The following is a 17,880-nucleotide window of genomic DNA, read 5'->3' as shown; positions in this document are numbered from 1 at the left end:
ATTAAGACATTAGTACCATTTTGCAATCGAAACAAAAAATTACAATACAATACAGGTTAAGTTTTAGTTTTGGCCCTGCAAGAGAAAAAGTTTAGTTGAAGGGGGTTGGGATAATTGTTCTACTTAAGCTAAATAAACTATTTAAAAACCTAAAGTTTTCTGAGCTCATGAAAAGATCAGCAAACATGATAGATCATGATGCATTGCTGTAGATAAAACTAACTACCCAACAACATTAATGCAATATTAACAAAAAAACATCCTATGTAAAAGTCAAGTATGACAGGGACCATTATCTTCATAAGTTCACACCTTGACTGCGTTTCACTCATAACATTTTGCTTTAAATGTTTTTAATGCAGGACTACTTGTTTGTAGTGCAGTGTTTTCTCAGTGTGGTATCAGTACTTTACCTCATCAAACAATCAAACTTTATTCATGTAGGACCTTTCAAACAGATAAAATGCAATTCAACATGCTTTACAAGAGACTGACAAAGTGTAGTGAATAATGTTAAAGAGGATTTTACACACCACAACAACCAAACCCCAACAAAGTTAATTGAATGAGACAAAAATAAAAGATGGTTAGTTTAGATAATGAAAGATGAATAATAAGTAATACTAATAACATAGCAAATGAAGTTAAATACAACACAAAATAAATGGATTATGGTAAAAAAAAAAAAAAGTAACATGTTGATAAAACAAGACAGTTACTTGTAAATAGTAGTGATAGCAAAGTTTTTCCATTTTAGGGCCAAAACTGAAACATGTTTTATTATATTGTTAAGATGCAGGATGATCATAAGTTCCTTTAAATGTCGCTCCGCCTGCCGTCCTACATGTTTAACGTCACAACAGCAATAATCTTTTCCTTTTATTAACTTAAAACATCAGGTGGGCCAAACTGAACCTTGTGCCAGGTCAACTTCAGGCAGTAAAAGAAATTAAACCTGTACTGCAGTTCAGAAAACAATTTTAAAATGAGTTAAGATACAAGAACATACGTCAATGTAGAGGTTAGGTTCAATAGAGCAGTAACAATAAAATGTGTTGTTCTGTAGTTAGTTGACTTCTTTCATAACATGTTTGTAAAAACAGGATTTAATGTGAAGCGGAGGCATCAAACTATCAGTAAAAAGGAGCACTATGTAGTTTTTCAAGAGGAAATTCAAACTCAGAATTGTAATATTTACAATATTAATGAGATATTAATTCAAACTCAGAGGTGTTTATCTTTCCCATAAGTGAATAAACAAGCTGTTCTCAGGGGAAAATAAGGTCCCCAGAACAGTGTTTGAAGCTAGAAAGGTGGCAGGGTCCGCCACATATAAACAAAGTAAAACAGTATGAGATTATGCTGTCCTTTAAGGTCAGTTTGTTTATTTAGTTCTTCCTCCAAAACTGCATAGTGCCCCTAACAGACAACAGTTGCATACAAGTGTATGGAGCACATCACTGTCACTGTCTGCACCTAAAAATAATGTTATATCTGAGAGAGACGGCTCAAGTTTACTGATACAGTCTCAGTGCGATGTTTTTTTTGCAGCTCAGGAGTTGAAAGAGTGAAAGAACTTCTTCTCGTCACCTGCTCATGCAGACAGCACGCGCCTTTAAGTGTCTAGACACACCAGCAGCACCGTGGAACAGATTTATCCCCCGTTTCTTGCAGTTGGTTTGTGCTGCGAAAGGTGTCCCCAAAGTAGCATCTGATGGCGTCCTGTTTCGTGCATTAATCTTAACACAATGGCAAAATCTGTTAGATGAATCCTTTGTTGTGAATTGAATCTTCGTACAGGTGCAAAGGCGTAGTCTCCAGCACTGACACTACAGCTGGTTTGTTGCTTTTTCATAACGTTCAGGGCATCTTGTTGACCTTAATTTGCTGCATGTCACCCTCCTCTCTCTCTCTCTCTCTCCTTCGCTGAAAAACAATCCAATAAAAAAAAGACCACATTAAAAAAGTAATAACATCCAACCAGCAGAAATGGTAGAATGTAGTTTATTTGATGACCACCCGGCGTGAGGATGATTGTGTTAAATTGTGTGACATTCGACTATTTCTACTGTATTTTTTTCTCTTTTTTATTTAAAATATTATCAGCCACAAACTTTCATGCACTGATTACTATAAAAATGATTAATCGCTGCTGTTGTTGAATGCTGAAAGGTGTGGTGCAGATCCTCTCCAGACACAATCACAGCCTCAGTGCAGTGCTGTGTCTGCTAAGTACGTTGAGATCATAATCTTTCGCAGCCAAACAATGCCATCTGGTGGTCCAATTACATAAAACAATACTAATTGACCGAGCGTGTTCGTTAAAGTGATACTACACCCAAAAATCTATAATTCAGAACACCCACCGCCTACAAGCATAACAAACACTGTGGTTTAGTTTCGGCTTCAGCTTGTCGTGGGAGTTGAAACGGATACCAGCTCTATAGCACGTGAAGTAGTTTCATTATAATTGATTAATACCTTTAACATTTTTATCATAAATTGATTAATTCAATTTGCACTTTTAATAAGGCATTAAAAAACTCAAAATAACAACAATCGAGGGGAAAAGTTGCATTCTGACAGTTTCTGTTTGAATAATTAGGCTAAGTAATAACTTCATTATTAAACTGAATGAAAGGCTTTTTAATTTTACTTTTCCCCCATTTACTTATTTACATTCCTCTTCCTTTCACAAACGACAAACTATTTTGATTTCACAAAAATGTGACAGGATAGAAACATAAAAATCTCTTGTTATAAACATTTCCTGGAGCATAACCCAAGACTCTGCCTTCCATGTGCTCATATTTACACATATCCTACTGTCCACTTTTAAATAATTCATTAATAATGAATTTATTGGATTGGCTTTTTAATTTGACTTTTTTTCCATTTACAAATATATATTCCTGTGCCTTAAATCCTCCATCTCACTATGCATGTGTTTCCTCAGCTTTCACACTCATGTTTCCATTTAACTTTTATAAAATTAAGTATAAAAACATAGAAATCTCTTAAAGATGCTATATGTAATTTTGGGGGTAGACATTTTTATGAGAGGAGGAAGATCTTCATTCATCTTCATTTATTTTCATGACTGATTAAACTGAACAAACAAACTGACCTTACAGGACAAAACAATTTCATACCGTTATTTTGTTTATGTGTGGCGGACCCTGCCACCTTTCTAGCTTCAAACAGTGTTCTGGGGACTTTATTTCCCTCTGAGAACAGTTTGTATGTCAGTTAAGGACAAGTAAATATTTCTGAGTTTGTACTATAACCTCATTAATATAGTAAATATTAATATAGATTTTGAATTTCTTCTCCAAAACTACACAGTGCCCCTTTAATATAAACACTTATACTTACTTACTTACTTACTTACCAGATAACCCAAGACTCTGTCTTTTATATGCTCAGTATGTTCTAAGAAAAACTCATTTTCAAATAAATATGGCAAATAATAATGTCACCATCAGGGCGTCGTTACATCTTACCTGCCTGTAAAACCAGCTGCTATTTGAAATCTTTTATTCCCTCTGCGATTCGCCTTTAAAATTCTCTGTAGATGCTTTTATAGTTCCTAGTTTTTTCATTTTTATATTATTAATTGATGATCAAACAATTTATTAACATCTTCTATTGATTACGGAGTCCTTTATGCCACTGAACTCCTTGGCATATCTTATTTAATTTTAGTCTATTCTATTTATCACTCATCTATTTTTGTGTCCACCTCTTACTGTATATTTTAGTATGTGAGCAGGGCAAGTTGCCCATGGTGGGATAAATAAAATTGTCTGAATATGAATCTGAAAAATGTCAATTAGATAGCCAGACAATTAAATATATCCATGGTAATGCTCTTTGTTGGTTATTAAGTGGCAGTGCTTGTTGAGATCTCCTTAATATTTTGACTGTTAATTGTCATTAATGCATACTGTTAACATACTGCACTAGCATTTAGCTCACTCGTTATGTAGCTGTAAAAATAAACAGTATTTCGGTGACTGTGGAGTCCGTCAGGGAGCCAAAGCATTGATTATATCGCCGCTTGACCGATCCCGAACCCCAACAGAAAGGTTTGTCAAGTCGTCTGCTACGCTGCTCCTGATTGGCCGCTGCGGGAGGAAATCATACAACGCGAGCTGTGATTGGTCGAACGGACGCTCTGCTCTTTTTTTTTTTCTCGCGATTGTTTCCCGTGTGGGTTAATGGCTCCTCCTGCTACAGTCTGAGACGGAGCTGGCACCGAGCGGCGATACGGGGGGAGCTGTATCACCACGGAGGAGAAAAAAAGCGATTACACCCCAAATACCAGCGGGTTTTTGATCGCAATTGTTTGGGTGTAGCTGGGAAATAGGCTGTCCGGGTGCTAGTTTGGGTCGAGGGCTAAATTTAGCAGCGGGCGGTCGAGGATAGCAGTCTATTTTTCGACAACCAACTCCCCAGATGAACTCCGTCAGAGCCACCAACAGGAGACCCAGGCGAGTGTCGAGGCCGCGCCCGGTGCAGCCCGAACGGAACAACGGGGATAGAGGTAAGCTAGGCCGCGGCCAAGCTAATGATTAAAGACGAAGCCGTGTCAGGCGATAACAGCCTTCACGCAGCCCTCGGTTTATGCCACCGGCCTGTTCTCCACTCCTAGACACGGCGGGTTCAGCAGGAAAACCCGAGGCTTCTTGCTCTGTGGCTTAGGCCAGGCCGCGCTTTGTTTGGCTTGAGTGATCGGGGCTAGCTAACACCGCTAGCTAGCTTAGCAGGATATGTGGATGTTGGGGGTTGTCTTCACCTAACGTAATGCGTATGTAGCTATACGGCCAACATTAATAGCTCTTATTCAGGTAACCTCAGCTGGAGGCAAAGGGGTCGACCTCACACGCTCACACCACAATCTGCGTGTCTGCTCGGCCGTTGCATTCCCAGCTGTCACTACCGATTCCGAGGGTGTAAATCTGCGGTGTCTTTGGACTGCCATTTTTGGGGTGTAACGTTAACAAAAACATTAGCGGCGAACGGGGGCAATGCTAGCTAGCTGCCCCCAGCTTCGAAGAGGCCACACGGATCAGCTGTGATAGATGATACGGATGTGATTAGGATGAATTCGCCGTGTCTATTTTCTGCGCTTGTGGCTGTAAGTTTTGAGGCTGAACGCAAAGCGAGCAGATCGAAGCCGCGTCCCCTTCCTTGTTCGCGGCGGTGGCTAGCCGTAGCTCGATTTGTTTACACCGCGGATTTGCCAGCTACGCAGTTCAGTTTTTAGCCATTAGCCGCACGTCTGATCGACTTCATCTGCGGCCCTTTTCGTTTGACAGCCCCGCAAGAAGATGAGTCTGATTCAGCTCATGCAGGACCCCAGGCTCAAATGCACACTGCCCCGATGTCAGTGGGCAATGACTAGACATGAAAGGCTGGTAGATGTGGCTGCAGGGGGTGCATCTGCCATTATCAATCACTAACCTTTGTCTGCCTTACCAACTATTACCCTGTCTGTTAGCCTGCGCAGTGAGAATACTGCATGTGAGCTGAATGCACACCATTGTGTCATTAATGGTCAAAAGTGTGAGTGGTGTTAAGGGTTTTGCTGGAGGAAATTTTACTCGTGCAACTGAGCAAAAGAGAGATGATTGGGCTTTTATTGTCAGGTATTTCTTTCTTTGCTTTGTGCCTGTTCAGAAACACTGTGTATGTATAGGAAATATGTATGCCTCTCTGTCCAGATGAGGAGGCTCCTGCAGCAGCTGCAGCAGAGATGGCTATTGAGGAATCCGGTCCAGGAGCTCAGAACAGTCCCTACCAGCTTCGACGCAAGACCCTGCTTCCCAAGAGAACCGCTGCTGCCTCTGCCACCGCCTCTGCCTGCCCCAGCAAGGGCCCAATGGAGGTAAGACTGAAACATTTGAGTGCATTTTTGTGTGTGTGTATGATTGTGGATGAGAGAGAGAATTGCTGATTGATTAAGTCCTTCTCTGAAGGAACAATGATTTTGTGACTGAGCAGTAAATTTCCCAGTTGATTACTTAGTGCTTGAATCTTGGCATGAAGCTGATATCCTATTTCCTCTCCTTTGCAGGGAGCTTCCACTTCATCAACAGAGGCCTTTGGCCATCGAGCCAAGCGGGCACGAGTGTCCGGTAAGAGCCACGACCTGCCAGGTGTGTGTTAAATCTCCAACTAGGGCAAGGAGAGTGATAGCTTTTTTTTTTTTTATCCTTATTGATTTTTCAGTGTGTGCGGATAAATCCATTAAATAGCATGACTCCTTGGTGGGTAAAGATGTTTCCTGAAGCTTAAATCGTGCGTGTGCATGTGTATTTGTGTTTTTTGTTTTTTTTTAGCAGCCCCAGCAGAGCAATATCTGCAACAGAAGCTTCCAGATGAGGTAGTTTTGAAGATCTTCTCGTACTTACTGGAACAGGACCTCTGTCAGGCAGCTTGTGTCTGCAAAAGATTCAGCCAGCTAGCTAACGACCCCATCTTATGGTCAGTACGGCTGTCGAGACCGAAACTTGCCTGTTCCTGTTTTGAATGTCATTTAAAGGCAGACAACTGAAATGAGTTTTGTGTGGCATTTAATATTCTAGGAAGCGTCTATACATGGAGGTGTTTGAGTACACGCGTCCCATGATGCACCCTGAGCCCGGCAGGTTCTACCAGGTCAGCCCCGAGGAGCATGAACATCCAAACCCCTGGAAGGAGAGCTTCCAACAGCTGGTAAGTCTGCCCTGATGAACCCTGCTCAGGCGGCCAGGCCACCCAGTTTTCTTTAGAGGAATATTCAGATTTTATCCAGATTGATTTTAGGATGTCAGAGCTGCAAAAAACTATATGAAATGTGATCTTTGCAAATTGGATCCAAATAACATTTGGAGGGTACCTTGAGAAGCGATTCAAGTCGGATTTCTACAGACACGTCCGTGGGCTTCATTGGAATTCAGAGTTCTCAGCTTGACAGCGTGATTGTTTGGAGAGAGAGGTGATGGTTCTCCATTTCCTTTCTCTGTGTTGAAACGAGTATATGTTGTGACTGGCACCTAGGTCGTTAACCACAGCAACCCATGCAGATACATTGGTTGTCTCTGGACACAAAAATCCACAAAAAAATTGATCACTTACAAATAACAGTGTTATTAAAACACTTTGCACACACACATTAGAAAGCAAGTCAAGGTCTGTGTATTTATTTTGAAATGTCACAGTGTGTCCTCTGAGAGATGGAAGCTTAGCTATTACTTGACAGTAAAACTTGGACAAGCACATGGGAATATGTGCTCGATTAAGTAACGGTAAGCAGTTGAATGTAAAAACTACAACAGTCAAAGACTTTTTTAAAAAGTGCCTCCACTAAAGTGCTTGTTCAAACTTGTCAGTATTTTCTGGAAACACCAACACTCAGAATTTCTCAAAAGCTGATCCTTAGCGTGACTTTTGTTTGGCAGATTTAAGGACCAGTATTTGTCAGAACTCTTCTTCTGCTTCTTTTCTTCAGAACTACATACATGGTATTTCTCAGAAGTTCAGTCTCGCAACGAAAAGCTTTCAGTTCATCCACAGTCAGATCAGTTTCATATGTGAACTTTTGATTGCAGTGTTGTTCTAAGGCCTATGTCAACAATAGCATGTGTAAGATTCCTTACCGTTGAGTTAATCTCATTATCTAATGATGTCAATCCTGGGATTTTCTCAGACTAAACATCGTCTAAGGTCCTGAGGCTAATGGAAGACAAACATGTTTGCTTTACCAATTATAATGTGGTAGGAAAATTCCAACTCAAAACAAAACATCGATCATAGTTTGTTTTTGTAATGATCGTGGAGTCCTACCTATTGTTTGTGGCTTGTAATTGTGATGTCTAGGAAGAGAAGAATGCAGTTTTTTGCCTCGTCTTGCTTGGTTTGTGGGCTGCATATATTTATGAATGCCAGTGGTTCCTAACTTGGGGTTCGGGTCTCGCATAACCCTGAAAAGACATTTACTAATACACAAAATTCGATTATTTGTTCAGACTTTTGCCCCTTTTCTCCAGTGAGTTGTTGAATGATTTTACCTCCTCAGTAAGTGTTCACCACCAGTAGAAACATTGCTTTGTTTTAAAGGGTCACAAGAAGCACTGATTTACACCGTGCCCCTTTTTTATGGTGCCCTTTTGTGCAGCACATTATCTTTACTACGCATTTTCTTTTCACAAACCTTATTCCTTCACAGTGCAATAACCACCACAGAAAATATGACACTTTAATGGCATCACAATATACAGTACTTCACAATTATTATCAGTTACTTGAAGCTTGAAATATATAGATTTTTAATAACGTGTACTGTAGATAAGAGAATGTACACAGTATGAGGGATGGGACGAATTTTCATTACAGGGATACTTGTGAATGGAGAAAATCAAGAATATCCTCACATTTATGACTTGAAAAAGCTGTCTAGCTCGCTGACATACAGTCCTGTATTGGTTTCCTGATTTACTTTGAATTGCCTAATCCCGTCACTGTGGCTGAAGGCATGGCTTGCACCCCGATGTGTAAAAACTACTGATTCAGAATTAAAAACAAAAAAGAAACGGACTGGGTCGATGAGGTTTCCTCCATTTGTTATTGAGGACTTGTCATTACCCATTTAAGATTCTGTGGTTGTTTTTCACAAAGAACTGCATTTTCTATAATTGATGCAATGAAAATATTTGTTTTCTTACTAAATGTAAGGTTAAAGTGATTCCAGTATGTTTTAGTGCAACTGAAGTTTTTATTTTTAAGTTAAGAATATTTCGATGATTTCACAATTGTGAATCGTGATTATGTCGGACTGGCTAACCATTACAGGAAATTTTCATATCGTCCCATGCTGCAACAGTATGATAACCAAGACTTTTCATACTATGGTATATAACTGTAGCCCTACCTGACTTAAGCAACTAAAGAAAAGATGCTTTTGAGTCAAACTTTTCTGGTGAGATGCCTCTGACGTTTATTCTGACCTTGGTGTTGTCTGTCTTGCAGTACAAAGGCGCTCATGTAAAACCAGGCTTCGCTGAGCATTTCTACAGTAACCCTGGCAGATACAAAGGCAGAGAGAACATGCTGGTGAGTCTAAACTTCATCGCTTAAGAGAAACCCTTTCAGGATCTACCTCACTGGTCATTGTGCAAAGCACAGCTAATGTAAACACCTGCTAGCTTTTCCTAACTGCCCTCTGATGAATTGTAGGCATGTTTATTTAGCCTCAAAGTGTTTGTGCCTTTCTCCTGCAGTATTATGACACCATTGAGGATGCGCTGGGAGGAGTACAGGAGGCCCACTTTGACGGTCTAATCTTCGTCCACTCTGGCATCTATACAGATGAGTGGATTTATATAGAGTCTCCCATCACCATGATTGGTGCAGGTAAGCATGTTCACTGAAAAGTGCTTAAGACATTACCTTGATGCCTGTGCCGCATGCAATCAATATCTCTTTTAAAGAGAGATACTCTCTCAGCTGTGTTTATGTCCATGTGTATGAGGGTGTTAATGAGGTTTTCTCTGCTTCCCCCTCAGCTCCTGGTAAAGTAGCAGATAAGGTGGTGATAGAGAATACTAGAGACTCAACGTTTGTCTTCATGGAGGGCTCAGAGGATGCCTATGTGGGATACATGACCATCAAGGTAAGCACAGATCTCATCTTTCCCCTGATTTATACACCTTTTTAAACAAACTTACTGGCTGTATATTGTCAGTTATGTTATGTTAAGTTATGTTGTCTCAGCGGGATGTACCGGCTGAGTTATTTCTCCATAGCTGAGGATAAATCGCTCATTTATCAAATGGAGTTCCTGTGTGGTCTGAGGAGAATATGCTGTATGTGAGCAAGAATCACAAATGAGTCAAACATGTCAAACACAGGCTTTGTAGTGATGCTCATCCGCTCCTGATAACAAAATTATCTGATCGACTGGAAACTTTGTCTGCATCTTTGAAGAGTGGAAAAGAAGACTGTGACCTATAACAGATATTCTTACAGCTCAAAGCTGCTTCATCGTCATGTTTTGGATTAAGAATTTTTCCATTTGCTGGTCGTTGATCAACTGATTCAATTTTTTAATTTTTTTTAATTAAAGCTCGAACTAGAGTTGCAAAGATTAGTTTATCGAGATGAAATGTGGCTGCTAGGGGTGTCACTATTCTCCAAATCCACAATTCGATTTGATTTTCAATGTTAAGGTTACAGTGCAATTAGATTTTTGATTTAAACACTTTCTAGCACTCATCGCTGTACCACTGTTGGACTATCGCATCTGGATTTCTAAAGATCAACAGATCATTGGTTTCGTGCCCTGACAAGTCATTTATAGTTTTAAATTCCTCCCTTTTTAAAAGATATTTTATTTGTTTATTTTACAAACATACCTTGCTTCAATTATTTGTACAACAACAAAATGCCACCCTTCAGGGATGCGACAATAAACGACAAATATAGAAATTCAGTTTCAGTTCAATATGTGTCCCAAGTACGCTCATCATGCTTTTGATTTTAAACATCAAAATTGAAAGCGACTGATTCTTGATTGAGAATAAAAATTGTAACACCCCTACCAGTTACAAACTATTTTAATAATCGATTTTAAGCAAAGATGTCAAACATCTGCTGCTCTTTGTCATCATAATGTAAATGAAGAGTCTGTGCAATTCGAAGACATCAGCTTTGGGGTCTTGGAAATTGTGACCTTTTATAAACGATTAATCGTGAAAAGAATCTGCAGATTAATCGGTAATGAAAATCATTAGTTGCAGCCCTATTTAGAAATGTCTGCTTTATCATTAAAGAGCTCAGGAAGCGGATATGTTGATCGTAATCAGACTACTTTAGTGAACCGAGTTGATGTCATACAGTCCCAGTTGCACTGTACAAAATACTAGATTTGGGTTTATGTTTGACTGACGTTAAACATTAGAAAAACACCTCGGTTGGTTGTCTGGGTAGTTTTGCATGTAGAATTAAACCAGCTGTAACGTTTTATGAGACAATATTATTCAGAAATGCAAATGAAAAGGTTTTCCATCTTTTGCAAATACTTACAACGTCTCTTGTGGTGTAAGACATCACTGTTTCCTGACTGAATTCCCGTTTTCAGTTACAAGTATTAGTGGCACTGCTGCCTCCAGTGAGGGAGAGTCCGGTGTGGATGTGGTGGGTGGAAAGAAGCTCGATGTGTTGTCAGTAAGCGCAGCCTCTGTCTGAACTCTGCTGCCTCTCTCTCCTCAGTTTAATCCTGATGATAAGTCGGCACAGCACCATAACGCCCACCACTGTCTGGAGATCACCGTCAACTGCAGCCCCAACATCGACCACTGCATCATCCGCTCCACATGCACAGGTACCCTACCGCACACGCTGACCACACCTGAACACCTGTACCTGTACAGCCTTAAAATGACAAAGTTGAATCAGCGCTTTGTTGACTGATCTAACATTAGCTTCTAAAAATTAGAATTACTGCAGTATTGTTTTATATTATACTGCACGGGTGTATGTTTGTACTCTGTGTTACAGTTTAGAGCCAAAGTAACTTAGCCAAAGCACACAGTGTGCCTCATTTTGGTATTTATCTCTGACCGGGTTCTTACAAAGGAATTTAACAAAGGTTAGGAATATGCTTGAATTTGAATACTCCTTCATAAATGCTTTTTTTAAAAACACAATTTAAAACGAACATCTTTTAATATTTGACATTAAATGATCTTGTCATCATATTTGTTTGTCTCCCAGCATCAAAACTGGCAAGAATTAAATACTCATGATCAGAACATGAAGTAAACTAAAGTGACAGCGCACATTGATTGCTGCTGGTATAAAGGAATTCTGTAAATGTTATCTCCCAGGATGAGAAACTTTATTTCTCATTTAGGTCTTGGATAAAAAACAAATGAGCAGTCTTTCTTTTTTCTTCATGTTATTCGGTAACAGCAATGGAAAAACGAGGGCCAGTATTACAGGATATAACGTTATATTCTGTACATCACTTATGTGTTCAAGAGTTTGTTAGCTGTTTGCATTTAGCAGCCGGTAGACAGCAGAGTCCTGCGGTATGTTTGGCTAAGGGGGATAACAGCTTGCAGAGCTAATAGAGCTAACAGCTAGCTAGCTGTTAGCAGGCAGCAGGACAGGTGGGCAGCAGAGTCATGTGTCTCTGATAATGTGACTTGGTGTCATGAGATCTCACACCACATGTAGCATCAATTAAACACATGCTTGGGAGTAGTTTCTTATTTGGAGTGAAGCCAAACTGCTCCTACCTACAACACATCCTAACCTTTTGATATTAAATTTTTTAAACCTGCATGTCATTAAAAAAAACATATTAAATTTACCTTTTAAACCTTAATGACTACAGTGTTGGCAGTAGTGGGATTCTAGTGTTAATTCTTATGTATGTGTTGCACAGAAATCTTAGTCTTCTAGCTGGTAAATACAGGTTACTTGGTAATGGGACTCATATGCATTTAAATTAGATCTTGTAGTATCCACATGATAGATGATTGGCAGAGCTGTTGACCCGTGGGTCTGAACAGACTGTATGAACATGTACACATTTTATGACCACAACCAGCATATATTTTAGGGTCTGTGTGGATGCTGGAAATTCATGAAAATGCATAGATTTTAATGTGCTGTTTTGGATGAAGTGCTTGAAACTTTTCCTTGCTTTTGTCTGTTGTCCATTTGATAAAGTAAGCCATGATCACTTACAACTCTACTGTGATGTGACGCTTGTGTTTTCTTCTGTGTTTAGTGGGTTCAGCTGTGTGTGTGAGTGGCCAGGGAGCGTGTCCAACCATCAAACACTGCAACATAAGTGACTGTGAGAACGTAGGACTGTACATTACGGATCACGCACAGGTAAAAATAACTTGTTTTGCCATGAAAGCTCAGTAATAAGCAGACGTTTTCCTTAGTGTGTGTGTGACTCCACGTCTCGTTGTCCGTTTCAGGGCATTTATGAAGACAACGAAATCAGCAACAACGCGCTAGCAGGAATTTGGGTGAAAAACCACGGTAATCCCATCATTAGACGTAACCACATCCACCACGGACGAGATGTCGGAGTGTTCACCTTCGATCATGGCATGGTAAGTACACATCACACATGTCCTGTCGCACATTATTGCGTGGGAAACATCAGGACCATCTAACACGTCCTCTTCTGTGTTTCAGGGCTACTTTGAGAACTGCAACATCCATAGAAACCGTATTGCAGGCTTCGAGGTGAAGGCCTACGCCAACCCCACGGTGGTGCGCTGCGAGATCCATCACGGACAAACGGGAGGAATCTACGTCCACGAGAAGGGCAGGGGACAGTTTATAGAGAACAAAATCTATGCCAATAACTTCGCTGGTGTGTGGATCACGTCCAACAGTGACCCCACGATACGGTGAGGACACTACACACAGGAAACTTAGGAAAACATTCAGGCGATGGAGTGGCTGCAAAATGACATCGTACTGAAGACTGCAAACTATGTCAAGGTCAACATCAGGGCTCGAGACTAATGGCATCTTTCCTGGGATGCCTGGGGACACTAGTGCTTGTACTTTCCAGCTACTTGTAAACGTAGGAAAATTCATTTTTAGCATCTATTCCAAGACTGTGATTGTTATTTTGTTTTGTTTCTAGGGGAAATGCTATATTCAACGGTAACCAAGGAGGCGTGTACATATTTGGAGATGGCCGAGGTTTGATAGAGAGTAACGACATCTATGGTAACGCCTTGGCGGGAATCCAGATCCGAACCAACAGCTGCCCCATCGTACGGCACAACAAGATCCACGATGGACAGCACGGCGGCATCTATGTGGTAAATGTCTTCAGTTAAATATCTGTATGGTGTTTAGTTCAAATAAAAGCTTGAGCTATCCTCGTCAAAAGCATGTTTGACAGCTGATCCCGCTTTGTGTTTCAGCATGAGAAAGGCCAGGGGGTGATTGAGGAGAACGAGGTTTACAGCAACACACTGGCTGGAGTCTGGGTGACCACAGGCAGCACTCCTGTCCTCCGCAAGAACCGCATCCACAGTGGCAAACAGGTAACATTGTAAAGACTATATACATTTGTGTAAAGGTAACTTGATAAATAACCTTGCATTGAATCTACAGCATGATCATCTGGCTTTTTTTAATTTTAGGTTGGTGTGTATTTCTACGACAACGGTCACGGTGTGTTGGAAGACAACGACATCTATAATCACATGTACTCTGGTGTACAAATAAGGTAAAGATTACCCCCTTCAAGCAGTTTAATCAAAGAACAACACCACACGATCCTACGTAAAAACGTCAGCATGTTACCGACTTTCCTAGTTTTATTTTTGACTCAAATGATTGCTGAATCTCAACAGGACGGGGAGCAACCCAAAGATCAGGCGCAACAAGATCTGGGGAGGCCAGAATGGAGGGATTTTAGTCTACAACTCAGGTCTGTATTTCTCACTCTTTGTCTGACACATGTATGTGTATTATGTGTACTTGTACACTTAAAATCCTGCTGTTTGTTATCACAGGTTTGGGCTTTATCGAGGACAATGAGATCTTTGACAACGCCATGGCAGGGGTGTGGATCAAGACGGACAGCAACCCCACGCTGAGACGGAATAAGATTCATGACGGCAGAGACGGAGGCATCTGCATCTTCAATGGAGGAAGAGGTACGAGCCTGAAACCTCTTCCTTTTTGTTCGATATCTGTCTGAAACTTTAACCTATTATTGCACTTCACTGTTAAGATTCACATACTAGAATTCGGGCATCTTTTTACCTGTTACGTTGGTATTTGTTCTCATGATTTTGCCGATGTATTTCTATAATCTGCAATCTTTTTCTCGGCAGGTCTGCTGGAAGAGAACGATATCTTCAGGAACGCTCAGGCCGGCGTGCTCATCAGCACCAACAGCCATCCAATACTCCGCAAGAACCGCATTTTTGACGGCTTCGCTGCAGGTTGGCTTTCAAAATCAACTCGTATCAGAACACATAACATCCTAATTCAGTGGCTCCCAACCTTTCTATTAAAGGACTTGATTTATTTCAATGAGCAAAGGAGTTAACAACCCCTGACTAAGTGACATATTTTATGGATAGTTCATTTTATACTCAGTCCATAAAATGCCAGTACAACACGGCGTATAAACTGAACAAATAGTGAATGTAACACCTGCCAGAATGTGGTCTAAAATAAGTGATTTGTTGACTATTTCCTGTGAATATTGCATCAGTTTTCCTTCCTTAGCATTCATCTCCTTGTGGTGCTGATTGTCTTCTTCTTCTCCAGGTATTGAGATCACTAACCACGCCACAGCCACGCTGGAGGGCAACCAGATCTTCAACAATCGCTTCGGAGGCCTGTTTCTGGCCTCGGGGGTCAACGTCACCATGAAAGGTAACTTTGTGTGCAGTTAAGCTTTTCCCCGTCTGGCTACGATCTGGTTGTATCTTCCTTCTAATCACTCTCCCGTGTTTACTCTCTGTCCCTCCTCCTTCAGATAACAAGATTCTGAATAACCAGGATGCCATTGAGAAGGCGGTGAGCAGAGGACAGTGTCTCTACAAGATCTCCAGCTACACCAGTTACCCCATGCACGACTTCTACAGGTAAACCGAGTCGAACCCAAACTCATCTGCACCTATCTCGGTGATCAGTTACACACGCACATTGTCTTATCTAAATCTGCTTTGTCTCGCCTCTCCAGATGTCACACCTGTAATACAACAGATAGGAACGCCATCTGTGTTAACTGCATCAAAAAGTGCCACCAAGGGCACGATGTAGAGTTTATACGGCACGATCGGTAAGACATTTTTATTTTCATGCTGTCCAATTGTGTTCTATACAACCCTGAATACAAATAAGCTTTGGATGCTGTGATGCTTTGATCATTTCTTAATCCTCCTTGACACATACTCAGTTTAAAAACAGTACAAAGATGATATATTTAATGTAGATAGGCTCAGGAAACAAAACCGTTCAAAGACACTCTGGTTCATAATCCCTGACGTCTGCCCCCCTGCAGGTTTTTCTGTGACTGCGGAGCGGGAACGTTGTCCAACCCGTGCACGCTGGCCGGAGAGCCCACACACGACACAGACACTCTGTATGACTCGGCGCCGCCCATCGAGTCCAACACGCTGCAACATAACTGAAGGCATCGGCCTTAGTTACACTCTCACATTAGCATACAAACACATTACACTGCACACAGACACACACACACACACAAACATATACACACACACGCAGTTACATACACACATCCACTTGCAGCCATAAGGACCCAGAGAGACTCTGCGATTGCGGCGCTCTCGGACGGGCTCGAGGTGAAAGAGGCTGCAGAGGAAGCAGCTTCCTGCCCGCTGCGGTGTGTCTGACTGCAGCGGGCCAGACTCCACTAGAGGGAGCAGTGGAGCTGACAGAACGGCCACAAGAGATTCCTCATGAGTATTTCTTAATGCAGTCTGTAGACAAAGTGAAGATGGGAAGAGAAGGGCTGTCGATCGGCAGCCAGCGAGTGAAGATATCCCCCCGACCCCCCACCCCTCCGGCGTTAATCCTCGGCCCATTTCTTCTTATTCACAAGAACTGCTGTCAAAGAGACTTCCTGCTTCCTCGCAGCTGTCACCCCCATTGGCTGCCCAGGCAGTTGTAACTAGGCAACGAATGGGCGGATGTTGCTCTGTTGTGTGTGGATAAGGAGCAAGGTTGTGTGTGTGATGGAGCACTTGGGCTTTTTTAAAAAAAAAAAAAAATATGTTCTGATCAATGGATTTTATTTCAATGCTTTCTCATGTAGTTTTGTATTTTCAAGCAAAAAGCTGACTGTATTTGAATGTCTTTTATTTTATTATATATTATTATAATTATTATTATTTTCTTTGGTTAGCGTCCCTCCTCCCACCCCGACACAGAGGCAAACTGCAGACACTCCGACGTCCCAGTGGTGAAGTTCTTTCTGTGAAAGAGAATCTCGTTTAAACACTAAAAACCCTCTCCAGTATATTAGCTTAAATGGCAGGTGGAGGGGCTCCACAGTTGTATAAAGGTGTGTATGTGAGTGTGTAAATGTGTGTTGTGTACAGTGGAAGTTGTGTGTGTGCGTGTATATGTTTATAAGTTGATGCAGTCAGTGTTTCGTGGAGAGGGTTTCAATAGGGGGCGTCAGAGCTCCTTTTGTACTGGAACCGACAAGTCAATCTGCAGTCCCCCATCCCCACCCACCCCGTCCTCCCCCCCTTCTCTCCCCCGTGTATCGTGGTGACTGTGGCTCCTCATGCAGCCTGAATCGTATGCATGTACCATAACATCTAGACTTAATATATTGTGAAGTATTCAATAACCATTATGTAGATGCTAGTTGGAATTCAAAAAGGGGTATACTTTCTTAGAAAGACAAAAAAAGAAAACAGGAAACTGGCCATTTCTAAGAAAATAAAACTTTATTAGATCAGAGGTGTCTGTCTTTAAATTCACATCCCACAGAACTGACAATAAATGACTGGTTTTATAACACAAAATGCTGTTGAAGAACCCCAGGAGATGTTCTGCAGGTGAATAATTGCATCGGAAACATTCACCTGCTCTGAAAATACTCCCTTACCTGCATCAGTCCTCTAACAGCTGAGGCTCTCTTGGGTTGTGGTGATCGCAGCATCTAAATGTCCGAGTGTTGAAATATTTTCAGTGGTCGCTGATTGTTTTGAAACATGAACCTATGGTTATATATGATTTATAATGTTAAAACTGACTTGCTGTTGCTCTAATAGAAGCTTTTCAGCCACAAAAGACACATTGGGGCTGTTAAACAGATTGACCAACTATTTTGACAATTGATAAATCAGTTTGAAG

The 17,880-nt window shown here is 41.1% G+C and overlaps 1 protein-coding gene across 4 annotated transcripts; it reads left to right on the top strand.

The window, feature by feature from the left end:
- The first annotated feature begins 4,214 nt into the window (after nt 1-4,214).
- fbxo11b (F-box protein 11b) lies at nt 4,215-17,484 on the top strand. Of its 4 annotated transcripts, none has more exons than XM_084342599.1 (22): nt 4,215-4,546; nt 5,727-5,890; nt 6,080-6,140; nt 6,348-6,489; nt 6,591-6,720; nt 9,013-9,096; nt 9,264-9,396; nt 9,549-9,655; nt 11,254-11,365; nt 12,782-12,888; nt 12,981-13,118; nt 13,204-13,421; nt 13,664-13,844; nt 13,950-14,072; nt 14,172-14,257; nt 14,385-14,461; nt 14,547-14,690; nt 14,871-14,981; nt 15,313-15,420; nt 15,524-15,632; nt 15,731-15,829; nt 16,052-17,484. In XM_084342599.1, exons 1-22 carry the CDS (start codon nt 4,459-4,461, stop codon nt 16,179-16,181), a joined length of 2,652 nt encoding a protein of 883 aa, XP_084198725.1. In that variant the 5' UTR covers nt 4,215-4,458; the 3' UTR covers nt 16,182-17,484. The 4 variants fall into 4 exon arrangements, with proteins under 4 accessions (XP_084198725.1, XP_084198724.1, XP_084198723.1 ...); XM_084342598.1 differs by having other exon boundaries at nt 6,345-6,489; XM_084342597.1 differs by having other exon boundaries at nt 4,216-4,546; nt 6,080-6,161.
- Nucleotides 17,485-17,880: the final 396 nt, after the last annotated feature.

The sequence above is a fragment of the Pagrus pagrus genome (assembly GCF_965226575.1).
Source record: "Pagrus pagrus genome assembly, chromosome: 21".
Taxonomy (NCBI): Eukaryota; Metazoa; Chordata; class Actinopteri; order Spariformes; family Sparidae; genus Pagrus; species Pagrus pagrus.
The sequence above is the reverse complement of the archived record's forward strand: the minus strand, read 5'-3'. Positions and strand labels throughout refer to the sequence as shown.

Coding starts and splice junctions, on each gene's coding strand:
- fbxo11b (XM_084342596.1), top strand. CDS start 4,459: ATGAACTCCGTCAGAGCCACCAACAGGAGACCCAGGCGAGTGTCGAGG. Junction 6,162..6,344: donor TAAGAGCCACGACCTGCCAG/GTGTGTGTTAAA, acceptor GTTTTTTTTTAG/CAGCCCCAGCAGAGCAATAT. Junction 9,656..11,253: donor TGGGATACATGACCATCAAG/GTAAGCACAGAT, acceptor CTCTCTCCTCAG/TTTAATCCTGATGATAAGTC.